Source organism: Trematomus bernacchii, unplaced genomic scaffold (genome assembly GCF_902827165.1).
Source record: "Trematomus bernacchii unplaced genomic scaffold, fTreBer1.1, whole genome shotgun sequence".
NCBI lineage: Eukaryota > Metazoa > Chordata > Actinopteri > Perciformes > Nototheniidae > Trematomus > Trematomus bernacchii.
Genome location: NW_022987686.1, coordinates 2,028,944 through 2,046,543, shown reverse-complemented (window position 1 = coordinate 2,046,543; position 17,600 = coordinate 2,028,944). Strand labels below are relative to the sequence as shown.

The 17,600-nt window shown below is 42.9% G+C and overlaps 1 protein-coding gene across 1 annotated transcript; it reads right to left on the bottom strand.

The window, feature by feature from the left end:
- Positions 1-1,072: 1,072 nt before the first annotated feature.
- hdlbpb (high density lipoprotein binding protein b) lies at positions 1,073-16,379 on the bottom strand. The gene is made up of 28 exons (XM_034136834.1): positions 16,296-16,379; positions 14,504-14,583; positions 13,309-13,410; positions 12,841-12,992; positions 12,246-12,461; positions 10,996-11,202; positions 10,609-10,824; positions 9,366-9,572; positions 9,082-9,189; positions 8,845-8,949; positions 8,206-8,284; positions 7,022-7,161; positions 6,832-6,936; positions 6,601-6,714; positions 6,429-6,515; positions 6,137-6,268; positions 5,466-5,684; positions 5,147-5,368; positions 4,585-4,803; positions 4,271-4,412; positions 3,896-4,023; positions 3,688-3,792; positions 3,407-3,541; positions 3,174-3,317; positions 2,881-3,060; positions 2,688-2,804; positions 2,408-2,566; positions 1,073-2,214 (listed from the first exon to the last, which is right to left on the bottom strand). Exons 3-28 carry the CDS (start codon positions 13,382-13,384, stop codon positions 2,122-2,124), a joined length of 3,807 nt encoding a protein of 1,268 aa, XP_033992725.1. The 5' UTR covers positions 13,385-13,410; positions 14,504-14,583; positions 16,296-16,379; the 3' UTR covers positions 1,073-2,121.
- Positions 16,380-17,600: the final 1,221 nt, after the last annotated feature.

Sequence of the window (17,600 nt, the reverse complement as noted above, 5' to 3'; positions counted from 1 at the left end):
TATTTATTTAATTAGATTTAGAGTAGGAAACAAAAAGTATGGTTACTGACAGTTATAGCAGTGTTGCATACTTACTCAATCACACCTTTTCCAAAATGCTGTTGACTAATTTCTCATTAAGGCCGGTAGTGGGTTCTTTCAACGCTTTATACAGAAATAGCGGCTGCTTCGTCTTGCATTTAAAGAACAGACACAGTTATTGAAAATGATCAACTAAAAAGGATGCTAAAATTGTACAAGTAGAAGTACAATAACGTACCTCTGACCATCCTGTGTGTGATCCCGTTTGGTTGCATAGTCGGTTTTGTTTTTATCCATCTGTCGCCAGCTTTAAAGACTCATTTCTGCACAGGCTTTGACTTTAATTGGACCCTGAGTTTCCCTTTTTTTGTTCTAATGTCTAACTTAGAGCTGCCAATCTGATCCTGACCACTTCCTCCAAATAGTTCCACATTTTGAATCAGTTTCTTTCTTCAAGATCATTCATGTTGTTTAAATCGGACACAAACAGAAATGTATTTTGGTTTTAGAGGGTGTTAACTATAGCTGGAACTACTTCTTGACAAACAACGCTTTATCCATCCGCCCAGTACTTCTATGGGAAGTAGATAAATAGTTAAAGCACATTAACGTAACCTTTTTGCATTTCTGTTTGTAATTTTGTTAACTTGTTTTTATTTGCTTCACTTTCCCCCCAGATTCAAGTCTTTATGCTATGCTAAGCTAATCTACTACTGGCTCCATCCATTTGTCGTGCAGACTAATTCCCGCCAAGAAAGTGTGGTGCAGGTGAGTGTAGTTCAAAAACTCTTAAACTATTCCTTTCAGATTCCAGGCACAATAAGCTTTGATGCAAATTTAGCCTAATTTGCTTAAGATCTCAGAACCGGAAAAAGGAACAAAAGGTTTTTGCTACAAAATAGTATAGTATGAGAGAAACTGAAGTGAAGCTGTTGATACTAAGTTTGTTCTGTGGGAGATTTAAGCAGCGTCGTGTGCGTGTTGAAAGTTCTAAAGTGTTAATGGCGAGGGTAAAAGCTCCGAGAAGAGAGACAAACGGACAAAGACGATGTAAAAGTTTGGTTCAGCTTCATTCAAATATACATCTTAACTTCCACGCGCGCACACATACATACAAACTTCCAAATATGCCAGAAACCAACGGCAACAAAAGTCCCAGACAGTTTAAAAAAATAGCGAAAAGTTCTTTGTACACTTCCACATAACTGTTAACATGTTTCCCGAACCCTGACGTACGACATTCACTCCCGAACATAACGTTGTAAGCATCAAGCTACAGTGAGGGCTTTTTATAAAAACGAATGTTCACAGTAGTTCAAATAAAATGGCTCATTTTTGAATAAATAAAACAGTGACAAAATGACCTTCAGTACAAACGGTCGGCGAAGGATTTCCACATCTTTTGATTCATCAACACACGAGAAAAAGCTCCAGTTATGTGACTACAGCAGCTGTTTTTGCTCCCAACACACACACACACACACACACACACACACACACACACACACACACACACACACACACACACACACACACACACACACACAGCTCATTGCCTCACCTGCTGCACCACACCAGTGACAGATAAGCCACATATAAACCTCCTATAAACCGTCATCATTTACAAACGTTTCCTGCACATTAAAACAGACCCCCATCTTTGTTTTAGCTTAAATATCCTTGGATACACAATCACCACCCCCCTGAAAGCCCCATTTCCTCTGATCCCACTCTGATTCAGCAAGTTTTGAAGAGTTTAAACATTTTTTGCTTTGACATATTTCAGCTAGAACGTCAGGGGTGGTGCAACCGAGAGGCAGAGCAGGACAGCAAAGCTATGGAAAGAGAGCACTCAATGTTCTTGTTTCCCCTCTCAGGGGGAAGAGACAGAATGGAAAAGAAAGAAGGGATAGTTCTCCCAGAATTCATTGTGGCTGGTCGTGGGAGGAAGGTACAAGGGCTTTACAGAGAAAGAGAGACAAAAGGAGGTCACTATAAAAGAGGGGGAGGGAAGGAAGGCGAGCAGCAATTTGATTCGAGATTCGTCTCTCATCTACTTTACACGTTTTTTTTTTTTGTTTCCCTGCAGGATGAGCGGCTTCAGAATTTCTTGGGGCCCCAGGCGGATGTTTGCTTCGGGGCCACACCTGTCCCAAACGTGGGGAAATCCTCTGCACTGCTCATGTCAGGAGCCTGGAACAAACATACAACAATGTTTGCTCTTTACCCAGGATGCAATGCAACGCACTCAAGGAACAAAACAGAAGTATTTCTCTAAAAGTAGAAGCTGCTTTTCAACCATTTAAAACGCCTTTTCTAACGCTTCTACATATCATCCCTCCCTACATTCATTATTGTAGAGAAGAGAAAAATCAGTGTGCCCAACCTTGTTCCCTGATGCGTTCCAAGGGGCGTCCCGCACAACAAAGCCCTTAGCCGGACCCCCACTGCCGTCATCACCCCCTCCTGCTCCACCGGGCCCTCCATAGCGAGATGGAGGCTTCATGTAAGCTGCCAAGGTCTCCGTCTCTGTCACGTTGAGCATCTGAGAGGTGAGAAGAAGGCCGGAGGGAGAGGAGAATCGCTCATTAAAACGGTCTCGGTACCCAATTGACTTCTTCAGCACTTTACATGTTTAGTGCCGCTAACAGTCTTTGCACACTCACATATTCCTCCTCCAGGTTGAGCAGGTGGTCCACAGCGTTGTCCACAGTCTCAGGGAGGCCGGTCACCGTCACTTTGTCGGGCTCATCGGAGCCTGGCTGAGGGAACCTGATATCCACCTGAACGGTAGGAACGAGACGTTATAATATATAAGAAAACAAGAGAAAACCAAATAAGATTTAAAACAGAACCAACCTTGAACTCCTCCATCAGCTTGCGGATAGCTTTGCCCCGGGCTCCGATGATGCGAGCGTGGGTCCTCGGGTCCAGGCGGACATCTTGGCTCACCATCTCCTGCAGCTCGGCCACCAGCTGCTGGATGGCTTGGCTCGCCTCCTCCACGTTACGCTCGTACCCCGAGATCACAATCACATCCTGAAGATGGACAAAACAGGATGTAGAAAAAGGGAACAGCAGATTAATGGAAATGTATTAAAATCTCAAAGATAAAACACATACTTAATACTTATTTTAAGTATTAAGTATACCTGCTGCTCGTCTCCTTTGTCGGGGAACTGGATGCTGACGTCGTGGTCTTTCCTGATCTGAGAAATCACCGCTCCTTTGCGACCAATGATCTTTGGATGAAACTTTGGATCTACGGACATGGTCACCTTGAAACTGCGCAGGGCCTGAGAAAGGACATGGAGCAGCGTAAAAACCTCAAACGCTCAAATATCTTTACAATATAATAATTGTGATTACTCTGTTGGACCCTTACCCTGTCCTCCTGCTCCGCCTGCAGGTCTTTAACCCGCTCCATCAGACCCTGTTTGGCCCGCTCCACGTTGGCTACCAGCCCCGTCACCTTGATCACATCCAGCTGCTTCTCCGGCTGCGGCACCCAGATGTTCACCTGCGACATGCAAAATCCAGCTTCTTTACCAATTAGATGTATCACATTATATAAGCATGTTTAAAGCAGCTTTAAAAGGCAAAGGCTTCTACATGGAGTAATAACGCCTCATGGCCAGTAGATGGCACCAGAGAGTCAGATCTCACCTCGTATTCCTCCATCATCTTCCTGATCCCGCTGCCCTTCTGGCCAATGATGTAGCGATGCAGCTCGTAAGACACTTCCACGTCCTCCGTTATGGGCACCAGCGCCTGAATGAGGAAACAGTGACAGGATTAGGATTAAGGTAATGGATGATAAGAGAGGATAGGGAGCATTATATCCGTAAATAAATAATAGTATAATGGCGCCTACCAGCAGGGCGGCTTTAGCCATTTCACACTTCTCCTCATGCCCAGCGATGGTGATGATGTCACACTTACGGGGGACGAACTCCGCCTCTGGACTGACCTCACCGTTTTCCTGTGGTGGAGCATCCTGACCTGAAATGTCACAAGACGTCATGAATTTAAAGCCAGTTTGGCAGCAGTTTCATGTCAGAATAATACATTTTCCTAGCAGCCAAAATGTAAAAATATCACAAATGAACACAGTGACCACCCACTGTCAGAAGATCCCCATATATCCTAAAACCTCACCAGTACTCTTATTACTCTGCCCTCTTTGCCGTGGCAACACATTAACAACATCATTAGTCTCACAGCTCTTGTTCTCTCGTGTGTTCCTGACCTGCAGCGCTGTCGTCCCTCTCCGGGAACTTAATTTGGACTTCATTCTCCCTGGTGATGAGCTGGATGCGGCAGCCTTTGGGCCCCATGATGGCTCGGTGGAAGCGCTGGGGGATCGCCACCTCCACACACACCTGGGACTCCTGTAGAGAGATGGGGGTGGGGGAGAGAGGACACAGCTGGGTGACAACGGCAAACAGACAGGAGTTCAGATCACATCCATCACTCCTGGATTTAAAATCAAAGTGCAAATATGCAGAGAAATATACGTTTTTTTTATGACTTATGGTTTCTTAATGTCTCATTGTCTCTTACCAGGTCCTCGATGATCTCCTGGATGCGTTTCTTTGCGGCGTCCACGCAGTCCTTGGCCCCCTTCAGAGTGACCCTCTGACTGTTGGCCCCCGTGCGAGGGAAGCTGACGGCCACGCCGCCGTACTCCTCCGCCAGCTCCCGCAGCACCTGGCCTCTCCGGCACACGAAGTGACGGTGGTGGCGAGCGTCTACGACCATGCTGTCCTCCACCACGTCGTCCTGGAGAGGGAGAACAAGGGGATATTTAAAAAAGAATAATGTAATATACACTTTGTTCACATGCCAGCTGGATTATTCTAAATCTATCAACCTTTGCAATATAACATTTTCACTGAACGTTTGTTGTTGAAATATACAGTAAAAATGGCCCTGGCACTTTTGAATGACTGTGCTAGTAAAATCCAAATTAAACACAAGAAAGACAATCTGACAAAAAGAGCAAAAGAAAATTAGGCAGGCATACTTGTTTAAGATTGAAAAAGTAAACAAATTAAGGAATCATTCTTAAATATAATTAAAAAAAATCAAAGGAGATAAAAACAAGTAATTTAAATGTAATTACCAGGTTTTTGACCAGGCTTTCCAGCTCCTTCTGAGCCAGACGCACGGCCTCCTCCTTCCCTACAATGGTGATCAGTTCCTGCTCCGTGTCGTCCGGTGACGGGAAGATGATGCGGGCCCCCGTCTTGTCCCTAACTCTGCGAATATTAGCGCCGCCACGGCCAATCAGGAACTTATGATACTCTGGTTTGGCCTGGAGCTCCGCTGTGAAGTTGTTGACTTGCTGAAAAGGGAAGGAAAGAAGGACAGAAGACAAGAAAAGCGAGTAAGTATTTTCCTCCTCTCTCTATATTACTCCATAACTGTTCTGCCCCGCCCACCTTCTCCTCAGCCAGCTGCAGCAGCTGTTTCTTGGCCTTCTCCACCTCCTCGACGGGCCCTCTGATGGTGACCTTATCCGAGCCGGACCCCTCGGAGGGGAAGTGGATGTGGACGCCGCCGCAGTCCTCCATGATGGAGCGCACCAGGCAGCCTTTAGAGCCAATCAGAGAGTTGTGCAGCTTGGAAGGGATGGTGACCTCCGCCTCCTTCATGTTGGCCTGAAGGGATGAGGAGAGAGTTTAGAGCCAGGGATACATTAAGGTACGCCTACTTTTGAAACTTTAAGACTTGCCAAGTTTATGGTGTTAATTTAATCAGACTTATTTGACTGAGCATAAAGGTGTGTGCTTGACCTTAGAAAAAGGTAGTTTTCAAGATCAATTTACTAGCTTTCTCCAGCTTTATTTATTATAATTGTTGAGCATTGTCCGTCTTAAATAGCAAGCAAGAGTTGAAAGGGACAGGAATGAGCGAGAGGACATTCGAACCAGCATTGTTGCATTTAACAACTGCCACCGCTTTCCATGTTTGAAACCACATCTCTTATCCAAAGAGGATATGGCTCAAAGTTCATAAACAAACTAGGAGGTGGATCTTAAATTATAATTTTCTTTTTATCTGTTTCTTCCAATATATCCTGGAAGTTGCAAAAAATATGAAAAGTTCTTACCAGTTCTCTCTGGATGGAGAGGATTCGCTCTCTGGCCGCCTCACAGTTGCTCTTCCTGCCTGTGATGACGATCATCTCCGAGTTACTGTTCTCTGTCGGCAGGTCGATCTTAGTGGTGGTCTCTTCCCGGATCTGCCATAAACAATATGTGTATTTTGAAGCTTTGAATATTACAAAACATTTAACACTGGCTGAATATTACGGAGGAATTTGTTTCAATGTCGGTTTATTTAATGATTTGGCTTTGACAATGAATGCCTAATAAGTGACCATTTTTCGAAATTAAACACACCTTTTTAATATTGGCCCCGCCTTTTCCAATTATGTTTTTGTGGAACTGCTTGAAGATGGGAACTGAGAGCGAGAAGCTATTCTCAATCTGGAGAAGACAGAAAGCTGCTGTGAATTCAAATGTTGAAAGATAAGGAGAAATAGAGAGAAGGATTATGGGGGGGGGGTCGTACCAGGTCGGCGATGATTTTCTGCAGGAACTTTGCACATTTCTCCACCTCGTTCTTCGGCCCTCTCAGCTGGACGATGTCACTCTTCTGCGCCGGGTCGGGGAAATTGATAATGACCTGGAAGCAGAGGATATTATACTCGTCAAATTACATTTAGATCTGGATCAAAACTAATTATGTCTCTGTGATGAATGGGAGAGATAAAGTGCAGGAAGGGTCGGAGGAGACGCTCACCTCGGGGAACTTGTCTCGAACTTCTTTGATCTTCTCTCCCTTCTGGCCGATGATTGTCCGATGGAACTTCTGCTCCACGATCAGGTCTTTGGTGCGCTCGTTTTCCTGGGAATTGGACATTTATTTATTTATTTATTCCAACCCACAAAATAAATGAATGAACCACCCTAAACTTTGACCCCATCCTCACCATTCTCTGCACCATCTCAATGAGCTCTCTGCGGGCCATCTGGACTCCTTTCGGGTCGCCCTCGATCCGGACCAGGCCGCTGCGTTCAGAGTCCTGGGGGACCCGTACCGACACCTTGTACTGCTCCTTGATCCGATTGACTGTCGTTAGGGAACAGATGATGTGTTTTAAACAAGAGGGTTGCAAGTGTTTAACCCTAATTATTTTAGAGTTTCAATTGAGGAGCAAAACACTCACCCCCTGCAAGCCTGGAAAAGGGTTGTAGGTTTTTCTGGTATATAGTATATTGGCTGCTTTACACTTCTCAAATTGTTCTGTTCTGCAGTCAATTGTAACAGACATGAATTGAGGACAACCACATCCAATATGATGCTCAACGACAGCTGATATTACCGTCTTGAGACTTCATTAAAAGCTCTTTGAGGGGTCGTAAAGATTGGAAAAGCGCTATATAAATGCAGTATATTATTGACCATTTCATTACAACGAACTTAAATTGTCTTGGAGTTTCAGTGATTGCCAGAATGCATTTCGATAACCATGTGAATAACCGCGTTAAAACCGCCGACTACATAGTGAGACTGTGAAATAATATGATGATTACATTTAACTGGTTGTTTCCACTACTGTTTACAGTACCTAGCGTCATTATAAAACAATGAAATAATCACACAATCATTTTCAACTCAATAGACAGACTGTATACACTACTAAGTACAGATGGCCTTCAGTGGCTTTTACTTGACATTTAACTGCAAATTGATGAACGCAGCAAGCCCATCATTTATATACGGCAACCAGAGATGAGATTGTGCCTTTTGACTAATGACAGAATTACCTGAAATTAAATTGGTGTCTCTGTAAATATACAAAAATACAGTGTTTAGTGTATATACATTTGACTCGGCAACTGCCCCAACATATCTTATGTGTCAGACTGCATGTCAAAGTCCAGGTAGAAACAGCAAGATACTAAATGAATATACGCTGCTGACTACGACAGTATAAACCAGTATAAACCAGTATAAACCAGTATAAACCAAAAGCTGAATTGACTGAGTCAGTGGATTAAAAAGAACAGCAAATAAAAAGCTGGTCGCTGTGCCATTTGAACTCTAAAGCCCAGGAGTGTTGATGTCCCAGATTGTTTTCCTGTTGAGATCAGCAGAACAAAGTGCACTCACTGTTGGCTCCGTTCTTCCCGATGAGGTGTCTGTGGAAGCGCTGCTCTATGATGACCTCGGTGTAGTCCATCCTCACCAGCTGATCACGGGGGGGGGGGGGGGCAGAGGGACAGTAGTCACTGAACGTGTCCCAGAGCTACAGAACTGAACCCCTTCAACCCTGGGTGTATTCTCTATAGTCTATCCTCTGGCTTTATCAGCTTTCAGAGGGTCTTTATTCTAAGAGTTAATACAAATGAACTGCCGAAAGCAATCATGTCATTTCAAGTCGAAAAGTGACAACAACCGTAAAAAGAATATGAGCCTTTTACAAGATATATTTGAGAACTACCCTATTATTACCTTATTATAATAAATATCCCAGGTAGGGCTGCAACTAACAGCTAGTCTCATTTGTGATTGAACTTATAAAATGTGAAAAACGACCATCACAATGTCTTGAAGGGCATTCTAATCTGACGAAGAGTCCTAAGAGATATTAAGTTTCAAATACAGACGTAAATCAATCTTCCTGTACGACGTAAAACTTATAACATCACTATTATGTCTTTCTTTTCACTACTGTTGTAGTCTTTTTCACATCATACCATAGGTATCAACCACATTTTTAAATAACTTTGTTGATTTTAGCTCTGTTACCAGGTCCTTGATGATCTCCTGTATCTGGGCCTGAGCCTGTTCCACCTCCTCTGTCGGACCCTCCAGACTGATGCTCTCCTCTCCGTCTGTGAACTCTATGTGAACCTGCACACACACACACACACAGGAAAAAAAGATAAACCAATTACCATAATGCTGAAGCCAACTTCCCTCAGCTACATGAAGTGCACTGTTCCATCTTGTCCGTCATATAGTCTTTGATCATCCCTCTCTTACCCGTGGCAGCTGCTGTGTGATGCGCCCGATGTTCTGTCCTTTCTTGCCGATGATGTAGCGATGCAGCCAGGCCGGGGCGGTCACCTCCACCACCATCACACTCTTCGCCTAAAGAGGGGCAAAAGGGCTTAAAGGTTCAAATCCAACTTACATTCATAACCTCAATGAAATCACTTTTAAAGCGTGTTACAGACTGATTCAGCTTCATTAACAACTGATCAAATGCCACTATGTAATTCAAGGCTTTTAGTAACCAATATGATCTCCCCCCCCCTCCCCCGCACCTTAGCGTACACCTGTGTGAGCGCCGGCCCCAGCTTGTCCGGCTCCCCCCTGAGGATGATGGTCTCTGATCCGGAGTCCAGAGGAGGCATCTCCACAGAGACCCCCGTGGTCTCCAGGATCTCCTGCAGGGTGTTGCCCTTTGGCCCAATGATGTACTTGTGCTGAGACTTCTTCACCTCCACGGAGATGGTGGTGGTCTTTCTCTTCTGCAGGGGGAGACGGGGGGAGAAGAGACGTGAGTGGCAAGGAGGAAGGACAGATGTGGCACAGTGAGGGATGGATGGGCTCACAGCAGGAGACAGGAAGAGGAATGACGGGCAGGAAGCAGGAAGGACGGACAGATGAATGTCAGTCAGTAGGCGGACAGGGAGAGGAGATAAGCTGGCTGGAGGTGAGCGGAGTGATTGAGAGCGAGAGGGCAACACAGAGAATATATTTGTTTCTGCCACTCATGCATATGCACTGAATGACATTAGCATTCTCATCCTGTTGTTCTCTGGCCAAATCCAATTTTCTCTCCCCATTATCTCCAGCCTGTCTATCGCCAACACACACACACTTCCACGTCTCATCCATCTTTTAGAGTTTGTGTGTGTGTGTGTGTGTGTGTGGTGGAAAATAAAAACACCAGCACTGTTGAAAATAATGATACAACTTCCTCATTCCAAAAACAAACAGTTTGTGGAAAGATAATATGTGCAACTACGTGTGTGCCATAAACTCTAAACTAAACCACAATCTGTTCGGTTATAGCAGGGAATAGAAGTTGTTATAAATAACTGACAAAGCGACCAAATGTCCGATGATCCAATACACTAGCCGGTAGAATTGTGAAGAAAAAAGGGAAAGTACTCCAGCGTTCACTCAACTGCCATGATTCCATTTCCTTGTTTTGCTTTTGTGTTTTTCTTGAGATGCTCATTGATCGGTTTTCTTAGATTCTTAATTTAGAAAGCTTTGACATTTTCGAAATAAAATCTACTTCATAAGCAGTAAATGAAAAAAAAAAAAATTATAATATTAACAGTCAAGTAAGAGTTTAAATTAAGCTGATTCATCAACTACTGTATAAACAATATTTATGGTTGGAATGTAAACGGACAAGTTGTCCTCTACAAGGATACTTAATTAGATTACAGATTTAAGACCACTTTCTACAAATATAACGGTTTCGTTTTTCAGCTGTTCTTCAAAACCAATTTTACATTACAAACCAATTGTAAATACAACCAGGAAGCGCACCTTGTCGTCGTAGATGGCTCGGATGCGGCTGAGCGCCATGGCGACGGCCTCCTTCTCCCCGGTGATGACGATCTCGTCCTTGGGCAGGCTGGGGGGGGGGATGCTGATGCGAGCGCCCGTCTCCTGGCTCAGCTCCTGCACCAGCCGGTTGTGGGCTCCGGCGATGAAGGGGTGGAAGGCCTTCTCCAGGGAGAGACGCTCCACCGCACGCTTGTCCTGGGGGGGGGGGGGGGGGGGGGGGGTAAATGAAACAATAGAATATGTAAATAGGGACTGCCAAGATCATAGAGGCAATAAAGTCAAGTTTCAAAGAAGCGGAAAATGTAGTGTCTGACCGGGGTCTCTAACCTATACGTCTGGTTTCAGGTCGACATTCTTTAAGCTCACCTGTTCAGCAGAGATCAGAAGTATTTCGTGGCGGGCCTTCTCGATGCCCTCCTTGGTGCCGGTGATGCGGATGTTGGTGCTGGGGTCGTCAGGGCGTGGAATAGCGATCTTGGTGGCGGTCTTCAGCTCCAGCTCCTGCAGCTTCTCGCCGTTCTTACCGATGACAAAACGGTGGTGCTCCTTAGGGATGGCGACCGTAGCTGAGGCCTGAGTGGGAGGGAGGAAGTGAGTAAGGTCTGCATTGTTACACATTGGAAAATGGCAGAAAATCATTGGATCAGTGTGCGTTATCTTGCAGGAACTGATCTAATTGGCATTAAATCAATCTTTAAAGTTCAGATATATCCTTACAAATATAGAATTGTTGAAGTTTCCACATTTATATGATATTAGAGAAGAGAAAATTTGTTTTGTTTCTCACATTTCTAGTTTACCAAGGACATTATTAATGGTAACAGTAGCATATGTGTGTTTTTTAGTTAGGTAAACAAAAACAGAAGCATTTGACCTTGCGAGAAAGCCAGATTGTTTTCCTGCACCATTGTATCAATAACTGCAGCTCAGCTAAACAGGTGGACTTCAGTGCAGGTATTGAAGTGGAAATCAGCATGTTTACTGCTGAAGCCCAGGAAGGCGGCCGCCGGGAGCTGACTCAACTTTTTGTCCTAAAGCGACCTGCCTGCACGGGCTATGCTATATCAATTTGTGTGAGTATGAAAAAAGAACAAATGGCAATAAAAGTAACAGATGGAAGCATTCAAATGTCTTTGATCCAACCCATAGGTTGAAGTGGAGCAGGTAATTGTTCTTGCTCAAAGAAACATCTGTTATTTAGTAATGAGTAATCAACAGATGCTAATTATTCGACACCAGCACATAACAGGCTTGCACCAACATAAATTGTAACACACTGTATCAATGCCAAGAAGATATGATAGGCATTTTTTTATTGTTATTTCAGTGATGTCATGACGCTCTACAACTGTGTTACAAAGGCTACAAATTGCATTTATAGAAAAACAACGTATATAGTTTATATTTTGCATTTTTTGAAAATCAGCTGCAATATTGGTAACATTACTTTAATTTGCAAGAATGGACTTGACCTTAAATTATTTGGACGAAGGTGTCTGCTGAACCTTTATTGAGGCAAAGCATTTTAAATAGATCTTATCAACATAAAAACACCCTGCGATGACTTCAGTATCCTAGCAGTATGAACATGTAACAAACCCCTGCGGTCAGTTTACCTGTGTCTGCAGGCGAGCTACGATCTCCTTGCGAGCCTTCATGACGGAGTCCAGTTTTCCGGTGACCATGATGGACAGGCCCTGGTCTTTAGCCAGAGACAGCTCAATGTGGGCCCCCGTGCGCTGCATGATGTCCAGGCACACTTTGGCCTCCTCGCCCTCCCCGAACTGGCTGTTGTCCTTGTAGCGACGCTCCTCCAGGGGAACATGGAACACCTACACACAGAGCGGGTAAGAGTGGGTGGGTGGGGTGAGTGGGTTCAAATTTCAGGCTGCTGCAGCTTATGTTAACGTGACTAGTGGCAAAATAAGAGTTCAAGTTTCATGTCTTTATTGTCATTTGCACATTAGCTACAGTGTAGATATGGCAATGAACAACGTAGGTCACAGGCTCCTCCAACAGTGCAACATATATAGAGGACATAGAACAAATAAAACAGATAAACTAGTGCAAGAAAATGTTTTGACATTTGCAAGTAAACACCAATAAAATAGAATATAAAAAGTGCAAGGAGAGTCTATATACACAGACTAGACTTGTATCTTTATATACATACTGTTTCCTGTTTATGTTCTTAGTTACTGGCTGCCTGACCTGGGTGATGACAGAGGCTTTGATGGGCCTGATCTTGCCCCCCCACGCTGAAGCTGGCTCCCCCGCCTTTTCCCCCGGCGCCTCCTTCTCTGGCAGAGGAGGGAAGGCCTCCAGGTAGGTGGGGATGTAGGCCTCATCCTCCGGGACGCAGCCTGGCCCGAAGACACAAGAAGGAAGGGATGAAATTAAGGACAGAGGGAAAAAACAGAATGCATGTATGGATTGTTGAAGGAGCATGTCAAATGAAAAAATAGATAATACAGGAATAGGTATTATGTTTTAAAGGAGGACCTCAAAAATCGCACCACCCTCAGGAAGAATCATAAAAAAATACACAAAACGAGAATGTACCGCAAAGGCAAAATATGTTTGCCTCACTGTTTTGGCTAAAAAGTGACAAGTAGCTTCTGATGTAAAAATCTTCCTACTAAAGTATAAAGAGATGAGTTTATGACAGGCGGAGGTTACCTGTGTTCTCCTGGTCCTTCAGGCCACTGCGATGCTCTGCAAAGCTCTCCGGGGTCAACACTGCCACTGAGCTCATGGTCTAAGATTTATTCCGCTATTCCACTAAGAGGTGGGAAAGGATTGAGTATAAAAAAAAAAAAAAAGACATTAGTTGCTGCATCTGCTTATTCCTAAAATAGTTAAACCCTCCGCAAAAAGGCACAATAACTGGTTCAAACTGTGTCTCCCAAATGGTTCTCCCTTGGTTTGTATTTTCTCTGAGCTTGCTTTCCATAAATCCCAGGAGATTGAGGCTGTCCCAAAAGATTTGCTTCGCAGCACCGATGCAACATGTTACACCTGAGATGCTCCAATTAACACTTTAGAGGCCTCAGACAAACACACAGCGCCACAGGGAGAGAGTTATCACAAGTCTGAGAGCCGTCTTAGTCTAAAAACAACCACTGCTGGTGTTTCTTGTGATTCAGAATCACGGGATCTTGTCAGCAGTGGGTCTTCCCAGAGTGTTTTTTAAAAAGTAAAATGAAAGAACTATAAATCTGCAAACTGTTCCTCTGACTGTGCAAGTTTTTGTAAACTGAGCACAAAGAGAGTGTTGTGATTTAGGGAGGATATTGGCTTTTTATAGCTACTGACTGCTGGTGCAGCAATAAGAAAAGCATTCAGCAGTAAAATACAATCATTAAAGTCCTAAAAAAATTGTTTTCTATTTAAGAGTTAGTGGACAAAATCTTTAAATGTTTTACTTCTATTAATTGGATTTCTTGGAATGAGTAATGGAAATAACGGTTGAGCATCCTTAGATTATTGGAACCATTTATTTGTACGTAATATTTCTGCTAAGAGAAGTTTTTCTCGCTCTTAAATAGACATGTAAATCCATCCCCTCACTGTGTAAGGCTTCTGGAGTACAACAGAGACTTTGTGTTATAATCTAATATCTGTGACATGCTCCAATAAAATGGCTTCTGCCAAAAATGTAACTGTGCTCTCAGTGAAGATAATAACTGTCATGTGAAATCTCCTCCTGCTGGTAAAGACCCCCTTAAAAGCCCAGAAAATGAAACTACACAAAAGAAGTATCTCCTGGAGGGAAAAGCAGCCGTGTAGGCAATATAAGAGGACACAGTAACGCTAAGTTAAAGCTGTGGGAGAATCGATCAAATTGTATTTTACAAAGTGAGCCCACGCTTACCTGCAAAAGGTCAATTGCCAGAGAGTCCGTCCAGTTAGCGGCTACCGTAGGCGCTTCAGTGTGAGTGTGTGTTTCAGCTCCTGGGTGCACAGAGAAAAGAGACTGAAAGTGAACACTGTAAATCAAAAAGGCTGTAGCAGCACGGAGGCTGGGTGAACACTGAACACCCACACTGCACTGCACCTTACTCCGTCTGGATCTGATTCACTCTCCTCTCCTCTCCTCCCCTCCCCTCCCCTCCCCACATCTCTCTGCTCATCTTCCCTCCATTATAGTTCTACACACTCATTGGCTCAGGAAATTAGAAAATGAATGTAACCACAGAATATGAGAATATACTGTAGCTGATCACAGAGAATAATTATGCAATGCCTTTTCTCTCTTACTTGTTTTAGGTTTAGATCTTAGTGTTGAATTGGGTTCACAGGGGGCTTGGGGGGCCCAGCTGTGCAGCCAAAAACTCTTAAACTTCGTTTTTAAATGCTAGTTGAGATGAAAATGTATTCTAAGATAACAACATTGCTACAGTAAAGTTTCAGAAAGTTAATAAAATGATGTAGAGAAAATGTGGAATATTTCCAAATTAAGGAATAGTGCGGACACAGAATATATGAAGTCTTGGGTTTAATGTTTCATCAAAAGTGAAATCATCTTCAGTGAAAAGCTGAAATCAATCTGTTAGAGATTGTGTTAGCCTGCTACAGACTTCTAATTCACTGTATTTCAAATGCAAATACATCTACAGTTATTTGAATTTGACTATTGAGCAATAGTTGATTTGCAGAAATAAGATGCATACCATAACTACAATGAGTTTATGAAATATGATAGATCTTACGTCATTGTACACCTAATAGAGCAGCAGGAATAAGCCCAAAATAGAACAAATACTACAGGTAACGGCTACACATTAATGAAGCAATAATAATTAATGTAATAAGAAACGTAATACAACTGACTGAGAACGTTATCATATAATGAGTGACATATAATGTATTTGGCTATTAATGCTTAGGTACATGTACAACACACACACACACACACACACACACACACACACACACACACGTTTGCACAGCAGGTACAACTGTGAACTCAGTACTTTTAATTGTTTGTATTGTGTAGTTTGGTATTGCCACAATACTTCTTCCACCATTGGTTAAGGGGTTAAATAAGTAACTACTGCCGCAAGTTTCCCCATTGTGGCTCAGCGCCTGCTAACACTTTGTTACATTGCTAACAATTATACTGAAATGTAATAAATGAATGAAAGAAATAAAGAACATTTGGTTCTCTGTAATACAGTATAGCGTTTATTTAGCCACCACTGTGCCTAACAATACTAGTACCACCAGTTATCTACAGGAAAAATTAAATAAAGACGGTGAAATTAATCCCACTGTGCACCATGCTAGCTAACGGTTCAGTGAGACGCATCTCTCTTTAGCCGACTTATTGCTAGCTTGAGGATGCACTGCATGGCTTAATCTGCAAGCATAGGCGGACAAATGCAAAGGGTTTGAAACATTATTCAGCCGGGCTTGCTAGGCTAACACACATCACTGTACTCCGACCTCAGCCGGAGATGATTAGGCGCAAGGACTTTCTGATAATCGGCTAAAAAACAAGACAGGCGGACAGATAACCAGCTCCAGCTCCGGGGGCGCTGTAAAGGCTGCTTCCCTTTGTGTTAAAACCGGCTTTTTCGCTTCCACACATACACTCTTGAATCCATCCACTGTTTGGCACAATTAGATTAAAAGAAAATATGAAATAAATACATAATTCCTACCTTTCAGAGAGAAAATATAGCAGAGGGTGTGTGTTTGACAGGTGATGGTGTAAACACAGATGTGATTGGTCTACGAGCATTTCCTATGCCCGCGGAGTGATACCAGCATGCACTTGGACTCACATAGTATAAAGGAAATGCCGCAGTATCTTTGCGCAACAGGAGCATCCAGGTTAAATAGATCCGTGGGATTTTAGTCCTGTTCTTCACACCCTTATGTTTTATTGAGGTGTAAAGGAGTCATATGTGGTGTTCAGGATATTAATTGATTATTGAAATAATGTTTTCAAGTTATCAGCCCTCGCAACGTCTCACGTCCGTCAATCTGACCGGGACTACTTATCATTCATGATGCCCTGTGTGCTCTCAAGGAAGTCAGAGCGTCATACTTTCTCTAAAGTTCTTTATATTCTTGTTGTCAATTCAAACTACTAGATAGTAAGTCAATAGTTTTAGTTACTAAGTAAATGTTGAGATAATTAATCACCCAAAGACCTAAAAAGCCGAAATCATGAGATAAAAGTTTAGTCTTTGATTGATACATTTAAATCATCACCTATTCAATTACAAATGTGGCCTTTTTTAATGACATTTTTAGTAATTAAGTTGAGTTATGAGACTGAGTTAAAAGGTTTAGCTAGTCTACTTAAAATAATAAAATATAAGATCAAGATTTTAATTATGACGTCAAATGTATGATACATTTGACGTCATAATTAAAATCTAAGTGAAAAATATTAAGTCAAACTAATGAGATAGTAAATTGAAAGTTTGGATTACTAAATCAAATATTTTACAATAACAACTCTTGGCGGTGGTGGCGGTAGGGACTTGGCTTGGCAACTGGAAGGTAACCAGTTCAAGTCCCGGAAAGACCAAGTGCTACCGAGGTGTCCCTGAGCAAGGCACCGTTCCCTACACTGCTCCCCAGGCGCAGTACATAATGGCGACCCACTGCTCCTAACACTAGGATGGGTCAAATGCAGAGAAACCGTTTTGTTACATAGTACCTGTACTACGTAATGACAATAAGTTGAATCTTCTTCAATCTTCAATCTTCTTAATGATAATATAATACTTAATTACTTTTAGGTAGATCATGACTTACTTTTAACCTATTGTTAGATTTTCCTAGCAGAAATTGCCTTCCATAAGGTATTGATTTGCAGAGCTATTAAAATATACATTTAATATCTAAGGAATCCAGTTTAATGGAAACTTCATGTCTGTTCCACTCTAAGACACTAGGTGGAAGTATTATACAAAAGTAAAATACAATAGTTAAGGGAGGGCCAGATACAGTAG

Coding starts and splice junctions, on each gene's coding strand:
- hdlbpb (XM_034136834.1), bottom strand. CDS start 13,384: ATGAGCTCAGTGGCAGTGTTGACCCCGGAGAGCTTTGCAGAGCATCGC. Junction 7,162..8,205: donor CGGGAAGAACGGAGCCAACA/GTGAGTGCACTT, acceptor CCCTAACGACAG/TCAATCGGATCAAGGAGCAG. Junction 3,542..3,687: donor AGATGATGGAGGAATACGAG/GTGAGATCTGAC, acceptor TGCATGTCGCAG/GTGAACATCTGGGTGCCGCA.